Source organism: Patiria miniata, unplaced genomic scaffold, assembly GCF_015706575.1.
Source record: "Patiria miniata isolate m_02_andy unplaced genomic scaffold, ASM1570657v1 HiC_scaffold_5, whole genome shotgun sequence".
NCBI classification, from domain to species: Eukaryota; Metazoa; Echinodermata; class Asteroidea; order Valvatida; family Asterinidae; genus Patiria; species Patiria miniata.
Genome location: NW_024037072.1, coordinates 26,104,542 through 26,122,187, shown reverse-complemented (window position 1 = coordinate 26,122,187; position 17,646 = coordinate 26,104,542). Strand labels below are relative to the sequence as shown.

The 17,646-nt window shown below is 41.4% G+C and overlaps 1 protein-coding gene across 2 annotated transcripts in view; it reads left to right on the top strand.

Annotated features, from left to right (window-relative positions):
• The window catches only part of LOC119741182 (ribosomal protein S6 kinase alpha-5-like), a 31,454-nt gene extending 14,041 nt beyond the window's left edge, over window positions 1–17,413 (top strand). For both annotated transcript variants that reach the window (XM_038216896.1, XM_038216897.1), the window contains 11 exons: window positions 303–410; window positions 3,941–4,128; window positions 5,422–5,572; window positions 7,223–7,387; window positions 8,165–8,290; window positions 8,801–8,877; window positions 9,561–9,705; window positions 10,977–11,147; window positions 12,820–13,023; window positions 13,372–13,528; window positions 15,356–17,413. In XM_038216896.1, the coding sequence (XP_038072824.1) occupies window positions 303–410; window positions 3,941–4,128; window positions 5,422–5,572; window positions 7,223–7,387; window positions 8,165–8,290; window positions 8,801–8,877; window positions 9,561–9,705; window positions 10,977–11,147; window positions 12,820–13,023; window positions 13,372–13,528; window positions 15,356–16,284 (2,421 nt within the window). In that variant the 3' untranslated portion in view covers window positions 16,285–17,413. The remainder of the gene's footprint in view (window positions 1–302; window positions 411–3,940; window positions 4,129–5,421; window positions 5,573–7,222; window positions 7,388–8,164; window positions 8,291–8,800; window positions 8,878–9,560; window positions 9,706–10,976; window positions 11,148–12,819; window positions 13,024–13,371; window positions 13,529–15,355) is intronic.
• Window positions 17,414–17,646: the final 233 nt, after the last annotated feature.

Below are 17,646 nucleotides of genomic sequence, written 5' to 3'. Positions count from 1 at the left end.
TAAAAATAAACTTGTTTGCCCTTTATTGCAAAGTAAATTTCAATGTTACGTGAGACACATCTAACTTCAGTATCTCCAGACTCAAGTCATTGTTACTTGTATGATTCTGGGCAAGCTCTTGCATACAAGTACCGGTACATATGTGAGCATGCAGAGTTCAAATTTGTATAAGAAATAAACCTTAGAATACCGGACACTAATCAAATCTAACTTGCGTTTTGGCAAATGTTGATCATCCTTTTAATACATGGATGCATTTCATTGTTGGTAAATGTGTTTGTTGTCTGTTTTGTTTACATTAGTTGGGGATAATCTACAGAGACATAAAATTGGAAAACATCCTGCTTGATCAGGACGGCCACATAGTACTGACAGACTTCGGGCTCAGTAAGGAATTCCTCCCAAATACGGTAAGTCAGAGCTCACCAAAAATAAATTAGCTTCTGAGAAAAATTTATCAAGAATTTTTTTTTTTTACCAAAACTGATAATTGAGATTTGCAATTTCCTCGTGACTACTCCTTGATTAGAGATTATCAACGTTTGGACTTTTTTTTTTGATACAAATTTTACATTATCGCTTGAGCATAAGGCATGCACCTTGAAAGGGGGAAAAATCAATTTCACACATGACACCACACGGTAAGCCCTCTGTAAATCCTGTTGGCTATCACAGCAGGAGTCGGATGTACAATTCCAAGCCGAGTAATTTCTGCAATTTCCAGCAGAAGAGGTTTCGCATAATGTGACAAATCCGCCGTCACGCCGTCAGAGTCAAATGCGGTCACTGCTCCAAACATGGTTCATGTTTGTGGCACAGTACGTATGGCTGCTTTTGATAAATCTACATTTTGGAGTCATTTGAAATTCATGGCTTGTGTTTTTCTTCTCAGTGATGCATAAGTCTCCAGTTCCAAACAGGCCCGTCCGCAACCACTCACTTTCCTAGCGTGTCCCTCATGATCACTGAGGTTGTTATGCATTTGAGCTATAAATACCCTACCAGGCTCCTGTGGGAAAATCTAAAATAAGAAGAGTCAGAGGATGTTATTTATATATCTTGTGCTCTAGGCTAACTCAGGCTCCATCCATGGAGACCCTCGGTCTTACTGCAGTGCATGTAAACATCTTTGTACACTCTCACAGCTCAAGATATGAAGCTATATGTGCAACTTGATGGAAAAGATGTCATGCTGTGTACACATCTGACATTTTTTCAAGTATTCAGGATTTGTCTAATGACTGATACAAAATGTAATTTTGTACATATTGTGTAATTATGCAAAATTACTAAATGAGAATAAAGATGGCTCGCGTAATTAAACTACATGTACCGGTACATGAATAATTTAGAGTTTTTAACAAAAACAATTGTTTTATCGTAGGTTTTAGCACATTAACCCTGCTGCTATTTAAACAGTCACAGACAGTCAAAATTCACTTCCACTTCCCCTGCTATACTTTTAACAAAGGCCAGTCACCAGCAGTCAGATCATGTTAAACAAGCACTATGACTAGTCAAACTGGGTCAACAGACAAAGCAGGCAAGTTGTGGTCACAGCTGTTTTAGCACTTACCCGGAGTCGAAGCATAGCTGAATAAAGTTACTTAAAACAGTCCCAGGGAGTCAATCCTGCTTTTTGTAGGCTGGGAATTCTTAACTGTTGAAAACAGTCCCTTGTTTGATTCTGACTGAAAGGACTACTAGGCACAGAATGTACCATTATGTTTGCACAGGAGGGTTACAATTGGATAATTAAGAAATATTGTGGGGATTTAGTTTGTAACATACTGAGACTGGTCACATTTTCACGTTAAATTTGAAAGTTGTGTTTGCATTCCTGCCATGCCATTTTCCTGGGATCAGCTGATTTCCTCTTGTTGTTTCTTCCCAGATTTATCAGTGATAGTAGAACTGAAACTGAAAAACAAAGGGGAGTGTCTAGTGTGTCTTGGAATTGTCTTGTTGATTTCTGACTACTGTACCGGTACTTACATGTACACATGTAGTTGCATGTGTGATTACATACATGTGTGATTACGTACCGGTACATGTATGTAGAGTTCCCATATGATTTCATGGATTTCTCGGAACCGTATACATTGTACATTTCCTTGGTTTCTGTATGGGACTGCCTGCAGTTGTGACCTTAAAGGGCCAATGATTTAATTAAACATGTTAAAGGAAAATTGAGTCAAATTTAGGGGATTTAAGGTTTTTTTCCAGGATCCTCTAGGTTTTACTGTGAATACGGTACATATGTCCATATTCTTTAGCAAAATGTGAAGTAATTTCTAAAAGGTAGAAGCTTCAGTATTATTGCTGTGTTTCAGCATCAAAAGTTGCCAGAATGTTGTTTTCTGTGTTAACTTACTGCTATTTCACCATCAAAGGTGTGGAGTGTTGTGGCTTCGTTGCCTGGACCATTGAATTTGTGGTCTGCAGGTAATTCTGCAGGTTGTGGGTTCGAGTCCAGCCTGCCGGCTATGGCGCCTGTGCCCTTATAGGCAATTAGCACTTTGTCACTCGTTGCTACCGTACTCCCCATCCAAAAGTAAATGGGTACCGGTACCTGTCAGGGCCGAGATGGTTATTGTGGTTGATTTTACAAATGTATCGTACATCTTGTAGCTGCATTTGCGCCGAAATGACAGCATCAAGCTGTTTACTCCTCAGTCAGCTGAGATTGTCTTTGGAATGTGTCATTGGCCCAATGAGCAAGGTAATAATGATGTAGTGCCAAAACTGCTGGGTACGTGCGCATGATAAAATCATATTATTATTATTGTGAACTTTCTGTTTTGGTGTTCCATTGATGATTTAGTTATGATAATAAGCTGATAAGCAACCATTATACATGTACATATTAAACTCCTGATTCGTACAGAGAACTCCTAGACCATGTAGACTGTAGAGTTTATGCTTCAAGTGATATCTTACCGTAGCAACAGCATCCTTCAAAATAGCACAAAATTGCACTTTAAACAAACTGTAACCAGAAAGATGCTTTTCCCTATTTCCCGTTTTTTTAAGGGGAATGGGTATCACCACAAAATACCGTTATGTTTCAGTGTAAAATTCATCTTCACCTGTAACATGTGTAATGGAACCTTTTTATTGTTTGCCTATGACAAGCTACCGCTACATAATACCAGCTTGGAATCATGCATTCACTGAAGAAGGAGACTAAATTTATTGGCTCTATTTAAAAAAAAACCTTTTCCATCACATGAAGACTGCCATGTACATGGAAGTAATGAAGGAGTTGAGATGAGTTCCATTGTATTTTCTTCAAAATTTTAGGCCATATCCACATCAAATGGCCCCTGTTGGCTCCGTGCACAAGTACCCCTTCAGTGGCCACAAAAGGAGAGTTGGGGGAGACCTAGACTGGTTCCCAGTCCATCCATTGCGTATTGCGAATGATCCAAAGCTTTTGGGGGCGGGGATTAGTCTGGGAGACCGTGGCAAGTTAAGTTTGAATGTATTCGCGCGCCGATGACGCCTGACGCTCACACGCGAAGACGCTATGGCTTAGCTTTGTGCACATTCAGGATAAATAAGTTGTGCGTACATGTACTTCGCACGCGACCCATTACAGTAAGCACATGCGGTGTCCCATCCAAGGGGCTCTCAAAAGTGGGAAAATGCGCCCTTTTTTGTTGGCGCACGGAGCCCATGCATATATGTACATGTAGGTGCGTGTGCTATTTCCGGCTGTAGCGATGTGATTTGGACAGCCTTAGACTTCAGGGCATGTCAGATACTGAGCTGTGTCTTGATTTTCCCCTAACTGCCACTTAAAAACTTTTGTAACATTGTAACAACATGAAAATAGTTGCATCAACAAGTCTTTTATCCATCCCAATCCTGTATTTCCCAAATGTTTATGTTGTGTTGTCTTAACTGGATGCATTTTGTTTGTTGTTTCCTCGCACAGGACTCCAGAACCTACTCCTTCTGTGGGACTATTGAATACATGGCCCCTGAAGTGGTGCGGGGTGGAACAACCGGTCATGACAAGGCTGTTGATTGGTGGTCGCTAGGTGTTCTGACCTATGAACTCCTCACTGGGGCTTCACCATTTACAGTGGAGGGGGAAAAGAATACTCAGTCAGAAATCTCGAAGTAAGATATCAATTTTATTTGTATTTTTCTTTCTTTTTCTTCTATTTTGTTTGTTTTGATTTTATACAAAACATGTACCTGTACATGTAGATGTGTTGGCATGTTTAATGTGCTTACGTAGATACATGTACACGTACATTGTAGTTGGTTTTGAAGTTTGGTTTATTTCAGTTCAGTAGGTTGTCTCTAAGTCTGGGCACACACAAAATAGCAGAGATGTATGACTCATGACTTGGACTCGTGACTCAAGTCTCATTTTGCGTGACTCGAGTCACGATGTCAAATGACTCAGACTCGGACTCGACCCTGCGGAATCAGACTCGGACTCAATCTGCGTGACTCGGGACTTGACCATATTTACCGCAAATCACTTACTTTTTCAACAATATACCAGTACTTACAGACTACTTTGAAGAGGATCCTTTCTTGAGCTAAATGATTGTAGTGATTCAGTCAGTGCTGTGCGCAATCGCATCTAAGTACTCTACATACACAGCGTGTGCGGCTGGCTTGTTTCCGATATACTGATTTGGGAAATCAATGTATCGAAGCATGTTCATGTATCCTAGCGTCCTCTCTTGATATTGCATAAATGCAAGCTTCGTAGATTATCCTTTCCAGACACTGGTGCCTTGCCTGGCACTGGCAGTACCTTCCAATGTAGTACGTACATGTAAACTCAGACTCGGGCTCGACCTTTGTGACTCATGACTCAGACTCGGTCTTGACCTACATGACTCAGGACTTTGGACTCGGGAGAGGTGACTCGGACTCAGACTCGATGATTGGTGACTCAAATTCAAGTCTGGAAAATAGTTATAGACAAAGCTCTAGAAATGTGTTACAGATACAATGTACGTTCTTGCCACATGTACATGTCTTGTATGCATGATAGTGTGCAGTAATCTGTGGTTAGGTATTGGTCTGGTTTGTGAGTTGGGTATTGGTCTGGCTTGTTTGAAGTCGGGATTGAAGTTTGAATACATTGAATACGGTTTATTGCTGTATAGAAGAGAGATTTTGTTACAACTTGCTTAAATTTGTAAGGGGAGGAGGGAATAAATGCGAACCACCCTCCTTCTTACGGTCACCCTTGCCACACCCCTGTGGATGGCAGACAGTACAAATGTAGCTTTCTATTATCAATTATTTTGGCTCCATTCAAGCTAGTGCATATCCCTTATCGACCTATTTTTTCAAAATATCTGTGAATCAATTTTACTGAGAGTGAGCTTTTCATTGACCGTTAATTCTTCGAACTTCATTTGTACCGTTGAACTTTTTGTAAATCAGACGCATCCTGAATAGCTACCCCGGCATGCCCAACAGCTTCTCTTCCACCATGAAAGATTTCATCAATCGTCTTCTAGTCAAGGATCCCAAGAAGAGACTGGGCTCTGGACCCAACGGTGTGCAGGAAATCCAACAACATCCTCTCTTCAAGGTCAGACAAGTTTGCATAACCCTAAACCTCTCGAATTCTTCATAATCCAGCATGAGGATCTTGAGGATTTCACAGGATATACATGTAGGAAGATTGGGCCGCTCACTGTTGCTTTATACACCAATCAAATTTTTACTTTACGGTTGTGATTACCATTATATCCAGCGGATATGTGACAAAATATTAATGAATTGTGCACTTTTGCATAAAAGCGTGAAATTTGGCATGTTCATATTTATGCGAGAAGATGATTTAGATGTGGAGCCATCGCAAATTTACCCTTTTAGGGGCATGGCATCCATTTAAAAAAATGGGCCAGGACTCATCATGCCCGCAGTAAAAACGGTTGTTCCCACTTTTTTCCAACGGTGTGCAGCGGGAAATCCAAGAACATCCTCTCTTCAAGGTCAGACAAGTTTGCATAACCCTAAACCTCTCGGATTCTTCAAAATCCAGCTTGAGGATCTTGAGGATTTAGGAAGATTGGGCCGCTCACTGTTGCTTTATACACCAATCAAAGTTTTACTTTAAGGTTGTGATTACCATTACTGGAACACTTCCATGACTGAAAACCCATTGCACGTGGGTTTTTAAAAGCTCTAAGCACGTCACTAAAGGTGAGTGCATTAAGCAAAATACCAAGATGACCTTTGGAGCGTCCCAGCATGGTAGAAAGCAGCCCCAGTGATTACAAAAAATGGGCAACTGAGATTGGTCTACATGTATATTGTGCGTCATGGCCTAAGTTCCTACGCAATGATAGATTTTGATGGATTCAGGATGTGTCCTTTCAAAATGTCTAAGGGAGTTACATTGTACCTTCTTAATTTTCTTGGCATGGGCATGTTCATTTGACATGTTTTGAAAGGTAAAGCGTGTTTGTTCTCAGTGATATTCGAAACCAACCTTTTAAAAGAAATGAAGCCTTCCATTTTTTTTTGTGACACAAGCTAAAGAAAATCTCTGGAAACATCCACCAATTTGCTCCATGGTCTCTGATTGTAACCGCATTCACTGGCTAGTGGTCTGCTTGGTTCATAAACAGCCTGCCTATTCGAGTGACCTGAGAGTTCCCAACCATTTTATTCATCATTTCAGCTCTGGAATATTTTTGTAAGGGCCTAATGTACATTGAATCCCGCAAACTATACCCAATCAGGTGGAGGAGGACATTGCATGTGGAACCTCACTCTTCACTTTTTGTTGGCATGACTGTGAGCTGAATGGGAACTTCCAGTGAAATCATATAAACCGTTACTCGGTTCCAAAAATTAGGATAACCAGATTTTGAAATCTTCGATATCTCCCACCACTATTACTTACCCTTTTGTCTATAAACATAACTTTGAGCTGTTCATTGGAAGTACAAAACCGGATGTTTCTCACCTGAAAACCTTTTTGGACTGTACCTGAATCCATCAAAATCCACACCCCTGTTTTGGAGGATTTCGGCAGATTCAGGGTACCTCCATATTGAAAAAGTTGGGGGATTTTGATGGATTCAGGACAGTAAGCCTAGCGACACCGCAGGATTTGATGGATGCAGGATACCTCCATATTGAGCAGTTGGGGGACTTTGATGGATTTAGGATACTTTCTATTAAAAGTGTTAAGGGGTTAGGGTTACAATTGATGTTATTTGCTCTCCAGAATCTGAATTGGGAAGACCTAGCAGACAAGAAGGTTCCTCCTCCCTTCAGGCCTCACATCAGCGGTGAGCTAGACACCAGTAACTTTGCTGACGAGTTCACCAATCTCCCTCCTGCTGAGTCCCCGGCCGCTGTGCCCAAGACGGCTGATGCCAGAGTGTTCAGGGTAAGGGTTTCATAACCTCAACTCCTAAATAATGTTAGCTTACCAGGAAAAGCAAAATAATACGCTGATTTGTCACATGAAAAATGCATGCGACTACTTTTATCTGTTACATCATGATTTTTAATAAAATTTAAAGCAAGTATTTTGTCTTTTAACAAAAACCTCTTTTTAAAAAAACTTTTTAAATAAAATCTGCAGTAAATATGAACCAGGCTGTATTCTGTTTGCAAATCCACAGAAAAGGCAGGTCACTTACTGTCATTTTTAAAAAATTGAGTAAATACAGTGCTTTTAAAATTGCCTACGTAGACATGGTAGATGGCAAAGCTCCTTTTAACACTTTGCTTGATTGATCAATAGCCACATTGAAAAAAACCACATTTACTGTCATTGAAATGCAGTCTTGCTCAATGCTGAAAAGCAAGCAATAAAGTGGTGATTGTACATAAGAAAGAGGACAGCAAAAAGAGGAAAATGCTTGATGAACTTGTTTTTTGGTCCACTGAACCTGTTGTGCATTGGAGTGACTTTTTGTTATTCAGAGGTCAGACCAAAAGTACCATGCACAAGGTCTTTGGTTCTTTATAAAGAACAAATAAATTATCCTTTTTTTCACATTGATACATATCGCTGGTCTCATTATGAACAGGGATAATAAATGTAAAGCGCTTTGGAACCTTATGTTCAAATTGCTATATGTATTTATTTAACTATTTATTTATCCATCCCGATATTTCGTTGCTAACATCTCAAGAATTATTCTTCTCTTTTGCACAGGGCTACTCCTTCATTGCGCCATCAGTACTGTACAGTGACAATGCAATCACAGCCAACCTACTACACCCAGAACCAGATAAGAACAAGCCTTCCCTGGAACAGATATCACACTCATCCCAAATCAAGGTACTGGAGGATATCTTAAAACTCTGTCAACATCAAGCTCTTGTTCGCAGTGTTTCCATGGATTCAAGATTAAACAGCCAATCGCCTATTATTAAGATGATATTAGTTGTTCTAAGGGACACTTTCATCCGGTACATGCCTTTTTGGCCCCTAAGCTTACGGTTTCCATGTAGTGACTGCGCAAACATTTCTAGCACCAGTCATCCTTCATTCTACATATATTTTCAAGAAGTTGCTTCAAATGCTTGTGCCTTAGAATTGTCATGTGAGTACAATGTCATTCTAAAACAGTGAAATGTCACATATGTGATATGCGTGCGTTGTCAGTCTTGTGTTTATGCCAGCCAGCAACTGGGGAAGATAATCAAAAGACAGTTAACCTACTGCAGCATTTTGACTACAGAACTTTGATTTGTTACAAAAGGGAACCCTGGTTAATTTTGTCGTTTATTTTCGTCATCATTATTTGTTAGTTTTTTTTTTTTATTCAATTTGTTTGTTTCTTCCAAGGATTCTGCATTTCACAAGACTTATGAGATTGATCTGAAGTCTGAACCGTTAGGTGATGGCAGCTTCTCAATATGCAGGTAAAGAATGCGACTGATTCATTAACCAGTTTGCGCCGGAGGCCGTGTATACACGCAAATGTTCTGCGGTATTCGAAACAGATGATAGATAAGCACGCAGGGAACGAGGCCGGAAATATCTGTGAGCAACCCGCTCACAGTGAGCGAGGCTGGAAATATGAGTGTGCTGCCCGAGGGTGATGGTTTCAACCCGCCTGGCATGAGGTTGAGTGAAAAGTAATCCTGCGCTTCGTTCCGTTCTTGACAAAATAATCCTGGCGCGAACTGGTTAATCAATCGTCAGAAAAACAGATTTCCAAATGTCTGTTGCTCTGATTCAGGAACAGCTTTTTTACCCAGTCCTCAATTTGCCAGAAAAATAACCTAGTAGTTTGTCCATGTAGTTTAAGTGTCCTTAAAAATCTTTAAATTGAACAAAGAAATTGACTGGAGTTGGGTTTGAACCATGACCTCAGGAATACCATACCCATGCTCTTCCAACTGAGCTATCCTGCCCTATGTTGATGATTTCCCGATTTGGTCAATCTTTGGTCAAGGGACGCTAGCCAGAAGCCATAAACTATGTCATGTATCATAAACAGGTTTAGTTAACAATTTTAGATGGAATTCATCTGCAAACTTCTCACCATTCTTTCCTACTTCAGGCCCTGTTAAGGTTTTGTTTTCCTCTGGTTTTCCTTTAGAAAATGTACTCACAGAAAGACTGGCCAGGCTCACGCTGTGAAGATCATCAGTCGAAGGAAGAACTGCAACCAAGAAACAAAGTCACTACAGCTGTGCCAGGGCCATCCCAACATTGTGCAACTGCATGGAGAGTTTAAGGATGAGGTCAGTCACCTTTGACCCAGACCTATCCCAAATAAAGTAAACTCCGGCTAAGACGGCACTCTCGGGACCAAAGAATTTGTGACGACTTACGCGAATGTCGGCTTCTGCTGCAAGTCGTCATTTTGCCGACTTACACAAATACACAAATTGAATCACGGAGTGAAAAAAATCGATTGAATTAATGGCCAATGCGCATCTGTATCTGGATCATGCAAACAAGATTCATGGCTAAAATTCAAAGGCTTCGATTTACCCTGGTTTGTTTCTACATCCATGGTTGATTCCAGCAAATATATCCTCAATGTTTATCATCACAAACAGGCTGTGATATTGATCACAGAAAGTCATGCATGTACATGTACATGTACGTACGTACGAAGCAAGGACGGTGTGGCCGGCAAGCGTTAACAGTGGTACGATATACAGATCGCTTGCATACTGTACGTCCATGTACATGTAGTGTACATTGTGCACGTATGTACGTGTACAGTCACAAATTAAATGTGTGCATGGTACTGGTACAATAAGGGTACCCCCAAAGTGAACAGAGCGCATGCGTGAAGTCGAGAGGGAGTACTGGTATTGATGTGCTATCGGGAAAACCCCTTTTTGATCGCGCATGTGTAAGCGAACGATGCACACAATGTACAGACTGTGCATGAAACAGTGTACACGTGCGATAAGTGTACACGTGGCTGGCCGATGCATCAATCACGGGCCGTGCCATTGATAAACAGATGTCAGTTAGCAGTGTGTGGGACTTTTCACTCGACACTTCTTGCAAACCGCAGAGCACGATGCCGACTTATACAGAGGAATTTTTGTGGTTTTGAGGAAATGGGACTGAAAGTAACACACCGACATAGGCGACATGGCAGCTTACAAAGGCCGACTTAGAAATGAAAATGTCAATGGAAATGCATTAGAGACAATCGGGACAATGTTGGGCCCTCTTAATTATTTTTAAATGAAAGTTCAACGGGTTAGTTGTTAAGCACCCGTCTTCGGATACTGAGTAATTTTGTTGCTTTGAATGGGAAAAAAAAATCACCAAAAGCACGTGATCCTTCTTTTGTTTGAGGAGAATTAATGGAAAGGTTCTGCTATATTGCTGTGTTTTTGCAATTGGAATTAGCTTTGCATCCTGGACATGCTGGAAGAAGAAGACAAAAAATATGTCTAGAAATTGAAAAAAAGTGTGTGAAGAGATGCATTCACCCTATTTCAAGTTCAACCTTTTGAACACGATTGTCTGTGATCTTAACTTGCAGTTACATACGTACATTGTGATGGAGTTGTGTCGAGGAGGGGAACTACTGAACAGAATCCGCAAGAAAAAGCACTTTGATGAGTCCGAGGCTAGTGCCATCATGAGGAAGCTGGTTTCAGCCGTCGACTTCATACACAACCGGGGAATAGTACACAGAGATCTCAAACCAGAGGTGACCTGAAAACAATTCAAATCCTACTCTATCCACAAATTTGGTCATTCCCAGATTACCCTGACTCTTAGGCATTCTTGCTAGAAAAAAATTCTGAAAACCTTACTGTCAAAAGTGCCTTGTTTCATCAGAAAACATTGATGAAGAAGTGTGCTCAGTTGATGTACCGGTAGAATGACCCAAATGTTTATTGTACACAGGGACGTAACTCCTACTTCAGTATACAAATATAACATGGTTTGAGGGTGGACAGTCGATATTCGCTCCTTGAGGTATTGGAACTAGTTTGTCAACTTCCAATACCGAGGGGAGATAATATCGACTATCCACCCGAAATAAACCATGTTATATTTGTTTTACTATACCTCATACATATTCTGTTGCCGAATTTTCCCGTTGCAGTATGCACCTCGCGGGCAAAAAATCTTCAGAGAAACTTGTCCAGCTCACTAGAAGGAATTCGAAAAGTCCAGTTCATTTGCAATACAGTAACTACGGTTGTAAATACAATTTGTGGACAACTGTATTTATTACAGGAGGCAACTTTATTTTCCACAATATTCTTCATTTCGGCATTATTGAGCTCGGGAAAACACTAATTACATTTACATGTGCAACCATCTCTTCATGTGTACCGGTAGCTAGGGCGATGTTCCACGATTGCGACAGTCTACTATGATGTAAAAGCACCCTTTGCGTGAATACTCGCGCGCGCGAGTGCTTGGTAAACAGCAAAAATAGTATCTGGCATGTGATGGTGAATGAACCAGTTAGAATTCAGTTTTCAGTCATGAATATCTATGAGGTATAGTAATATTTCATGTATACAAGCAGGTTATTGTTCAAAACAAGATCAGGCAAGCCTAGTAAAGCTGGGACCAGAGTGCACAAAATTCTGTGGATTCAGAATGGATATTCACTTGAAAGTCTGTTCATGCATCTGGGGCGGGTTGACCAGACCAAACCGACCCAAAACACTATAGATGTGAACCGAATCTGAAACAAAACCAATCTGAACTCCCCAAATCCGACCCGACCCGACCGAACAAAAAGTCAAGCAAAAACTTACCTGCACCGACCCGAAACTGACCAGACTCGGAAAAAAACTGAATATCTGGCTTTGGCAACTACATTTATGTCCGCTTTTTGTGTCTGAAATTACAAGCGTCGCGTGAAATTTGTCGTCTTTCAGTAAAAAACTAATGGCGTACAGTACGGTGAAGACTCATTACATGACCTACTGGTGTGCCTACACGTTATAAACTGTGCGTGATAGACCACAAATCACATGCACATTCACGCCGTGGGTGGACGTCGGTCGTACAAGGCACAGTAATGGTCAATTTCCAAACTGTTTCGGTTTTTTTTCTGGTTTATTTCGGGTTGTTAACAAGATTGCTTAACCGACCCGTCCCAACCCGAAAAATCGATAACGCAAACCGACCCGAGGGAAATGATGTAAAAGCGACCTGACCCGAAGTCTACACAACGGGCCGTATTTAGCCCATTCATTGGCATTGTGGGGTAATTCTACATTACAGCTCTGCCTCACAAGTCAGTGTCAGTGAGTTGGTCAGTCAGTGAAATAGATGCAAAGAGGACGCTAGTCTGGCACCCTTGGACCACCACAAAATTGACCACTTACAAATCCCATGGCTTTCTCACACACCAGAATCTGCTGTTTACCGATGAAACTGAAGATGCAGAATTGAAGATCGTTGACTTTGGCTTTGCTCACATCACCAACGCCAACCAGCCACTCAAGACACCGTGCTTCACCCTGCACTTTGCCGCCCCTGAGGTCCTGGGCCAAACAACCAATAAAGATGGCGGTTACGATGCATCTTGCGATATCTGGAGCCTGGGAGTCATTTTGGTGAGTGTTGGCAATAGTGCTGTAGGTCAACCATCAAGTTAGGATTTGGGTTAGGTTCTGTAAGGTGCAGAAATGTGCGTTCGAACAGCGGTTCAGGTCGGGTTCAGCAACAAATAGACTGGTACATTAGTGGTCAATGAATTTTTTTAAACTATACCCATTCATTGTGGAGGGCAATGAATGTAGCACCTTATTTGTTACTTTTTGTTGGCATTACTGTGAGCTAAAAAAGGAAGTTCTGGTGAAATCCAATAACCGTTTTTCAGTTTGAAAAAAAAATTAGGATAACCAGTTTCAGAAATCTCTGATTTCTCCAAACATTAGTAAGAATTATTTATTTTCCTTTAGTACACCATGCTGTCTGGCCACGTGCCTTTCCAAGCGTCCCGTCGTAGCGGAGACAACAGTGCATCAGAGATTATGCGCAGGATCAAAGATGGAAACGTCTCCTTCACCGGACAGCATTGGAGCTCTGTGAGCGAGGCTGCCAAAGATCTTATCCAAGGTAAGTAACTGAGCTTTGGAAACGATGCACCTGCTTCCCATGGCAAAGTGTTTAATTAAGGGAATAAATGTGTGCTCCGGAGGTTTTTATCACTCTGTTTAAGACCACTTAGAGTCTGGGTGCTGGTAATTATCAGCACCCAGACTCTAAGTGGTCTTAAACAGAGTGATAAATACCGACGGAGCACATATTTATTCCCATTCATAAATACCTTTTCGGTAAAAAAAAAATCATATAATTCGTTCAAAACATCCCGATTTTGTTCAACAAATTCACTTTATGCTTTTTGAAACATCCCTCTTGCAAAATAATGGAGTGTTCAGCTGGCGAGTAAGATCGATGTAAACAACCCTTTTATGGAGATTGACGCGCGCGTATCATGTTCTAAGCGATGTCTCGCAGAATGCACCTGGCGCGTTGCGTTTTGAATTTAGAACTATAAAATTCTGACTCCCTGGTAGTGTTGCGCATGCCTACGTGAGGATTGTGAATGTTCAACCAATGAAACGATAAGAGGCACTGGATTTTTAGGAGTCCACATTTTATTGTGACACTGGAAAAGTGTTTAAGACCAGCTAGCCATGTCTTTATCATCCGTTTAAGACCGGCCACGTGACGGGCTCTCGACCAATAGGAATGCGTAAACTGTCTTAGGTATTTATGAATGAAGGCTTACACCTGGGCAATTCCACACTAATGGGCCAATTAGATAAGTTTATGGATGTTTCATATAAAGGGTAAAAGATGCGCTAGTGTTTTCTTTAGTTTTTTTCCTATACCTTAGTTGAACTAGGACAAGAAACTACAAGTGACTAGGACAAGAAAATACAAGAGATGATGTCTTATTTATTTGAGAAAATAACAGGTCTTTTTTTCTGTGTTATATGTACGTAGCATTGACAGACACACTGGAAGGAAAAGGGTGCTTAGGACAAAATTCAGTTTCTAATAGGCACTTTTATTGGACATTATCAACCCATTTACATTGCTATCAAACAAAAACTAACAGTTTTTGCACTGGCTTCAAAGCTATGATGTGATTAGGGTTATGTAAGTACAGGGACAGACATTTTGTGACAAATGTCCAGTCTGTTCGTACATACATGTATAAATCCTGATTATAAAATATCTAATAATTCTTCACATTGACTCTGAGCTTTCTAGGATTTGTCTGATGGCATTCCTCCTGGGTACATCTTCTTAAATCAGACAACATTAGGCGATCATTAAATGTTGTACTAACTTTGTGACTTATCTAAAATGTCTGTCCTTCATTACGTACGTAACACTAAAAACAATATCCACCGTATTTTCTAAAATACAAAACCAGTAGTATCCTTTGCAGGTGATGATATTTGTTAAAAGCTTGCAATGTTTACAGCAAAAATTGAGAGACCAAGATCCTAGTTTTATATCGAAATTCAAAAGGTCTTCTCAAATGTCACACTTTTGGACCCATTAGTGTGGAATTGCCCACCTGCTTTCCATAGTAACCTGATGTCAGTAGTAAAGTTGTCAACGGAAGGCTTACACCTGTTGCCCGTAGTAAAGTGTTCCATGGAAAGCTTTCACCTGCTTTCCATAATGAAGTGTTCAAAGGAAGGCTTTGGTAATCCAATGAAATTGTGGAATCAAGCAATTAGAAGTTCTCATAAGAGTTCCTGCTCTTAAGAGAACATGAGAGCTTCTCGTATTATGAGAAGAAATCGTGCTGTTCATTTTGGCATAACTTAAGTATGATTTGTGGTATGGTAGTAGCATTGTTGCTTACCATATACATTTCTTTGTAAGAGTCTTGTAAATGGCTGTACTTGTTTGTCTTGACAGGTCTTCTAACTGTCAACCCCAGCCATCGTCTGACCCTTGAAGACCTACTGATTAACGAGTGGATACAAGGCCAGCAAGCCACCAGCTCTACCCCTCTCATGACCCCTAACATCCTCCTGTCCGCCAGTGCCTCCTCCGTCCAGACCAAAGTCAAGGCGACCATGTTTGCCTTCCACAAGGCCCAGCGAGAGGGCTTCCGGCTCTTGGACGTGTCCAACGCGCCCCTGGCCAAGCGGCGCAAGCTCAAGAAGGACTCCTCCACGGAGACCCGCAGCAGCTCGAGTGAGAGCACCCACTCTCAGGGGTCCTCGCAGGGCGGGCCCACCTCACCCGCACACAATCTGAACCAAACTGCCAAGGGTGCTAATCCATGCCCAGTCCGGGCAGACGCTCCTCCTACGAGGCAACACACTCAGGCAGCAGAAGGCCCAAGAGGGTTTCCTCCTGCAGTACACCTCCCTGATCCATCCGGTACGAAGAACTCCCCACAGGATCAGATTGTTCCTGTTCTATCCATGGGAGCTGAATCAATAACTTCAGCATCATCCACTTACTCGGCGGCATCCTCGGCACAGCCTCAGAGACACTACGTGCCGGCGTCGCTTCAAATGACCAATCCGGTTTTCCAGCACATGCAGAGCAATGCAAATCCTCACTCCAATCCTGTCATCTTTGTTCCCAACATTCCCAGTCACCCATCCCATCCTCACCATCACCACCATCAGATGTTGGCCTTCACCACAGTCCCCCCAAGCCTCTCTCAGGGTCCACTCCTGACAACACAGGGTCAGCATCCAGCACAGTACTCCACAGTCGGTTTCCATCACCTGCCTACGATACAGGAGAACCTAAGCCAGTGGCAGGCAGTCCTAGGACCTGGCGGCAATGTGGCCACCACGATAGCCCCCGTGCTCCCTGATTCCAAGTAACACGAGTACTCTTTGTTTAGGGAGAATATTTCAAAATCTTCAGAAGTACACAAGGGGCACCAGCCTTCAGGAGTAACTTTGAATGTTTTGCTCAAATCTTGAATGATCATGTAACTAGCACTAACTTTTTTAACTCAACTATTTCACCCTTAATTTTGTAATCTCACCAAATTTTGTAATCTAACCAGAAAAAAACTAACATGTTTTGTGGAAGTCTCAACCTGGGTCTGAGAGCAAAACTGGGGGGTGATCCTTTCTGTTTACGGTGACAGTTTGGGTGATGGGTTTAACACAGATGGAAACAACTTTTTTTCCCCAAGATTGTGCAACATTTTGCTAAGGATTCCAGGACAAGCAGTATTGCCTTGGTCAGTACGTTCCTTTCCTTCCTTTTTTTTTTATTAAAAAGGTCTGATTAGCAGTGATGTCATTTGTTTCTCACCATGTAGAGAAACTAAATTCATTACATTATTCGCCCTTGAAATTAAGACCCAGTAATCTTGTGTCTTTTTAAGAGCAAGAGGAACTTCAAATATAAAAACAAAACGATATAGGTTTGTTAGTAACACATACTAAAAGTAATATTTTTGTACAAGAAATTTTGAGTAGATGTCATTGTTGGACATATTTTATCGTTGTTATATCTAAATTTTTCTCCAACATGTACGGGAATATGAATTTACCTTGAGTGTTGGGATTTGTAAAACCAACAGACTGGTCCAAACATCACGCAGAAAGGAGGAAGTTGAAGATATTTGTGAATTCGGTAAAATTGATATAGCTTTGGATGGGCGAGCCTGAATCTTTTGCTCCCTAAAAAGGCTTTTGGCTTTCTTTGCCATGAAAAAATTGGAATAATTGTCAACTTGGTCATACTTGAACATTTTGTTGACATCGAATTTGACCCAATCCCTTGGACTCCTACAGAAATCTTCTGTAAACACACTGTCTGATCCTGGTTGATTTTGAAAGGATTACGGTTACGGTTTAAATTGGATGTTGTAGAGAGCCAAGATGTTTGACTTGTGTGGATTAACCCTAACTCCCTGGGTCTTGTTGCTAGGATGTAGCCTCAACCCTGCAAAATCCTCCAATTGGCCTCGTGGGAAAATAGCATGTAGCCTCAATCCTGCAAATTCCGCCATTATTTCTTGAATATGGTCTGTGGAGGGGCGACCACTGCCTGAATCCTGCAAAATCGTGCAGCAGTGACTGTCAATAGGTTGAGGCTTGGCCAGTGACATCCTGGAGCAGTACGGAGGAGCAAAAACAACACAAAACATTGACAAAGTGCATCCTACAAAATCACTACACACTTTTGCCATGTAACCTCAATCCTCCAAATTCCTCCACTTTGGCAAA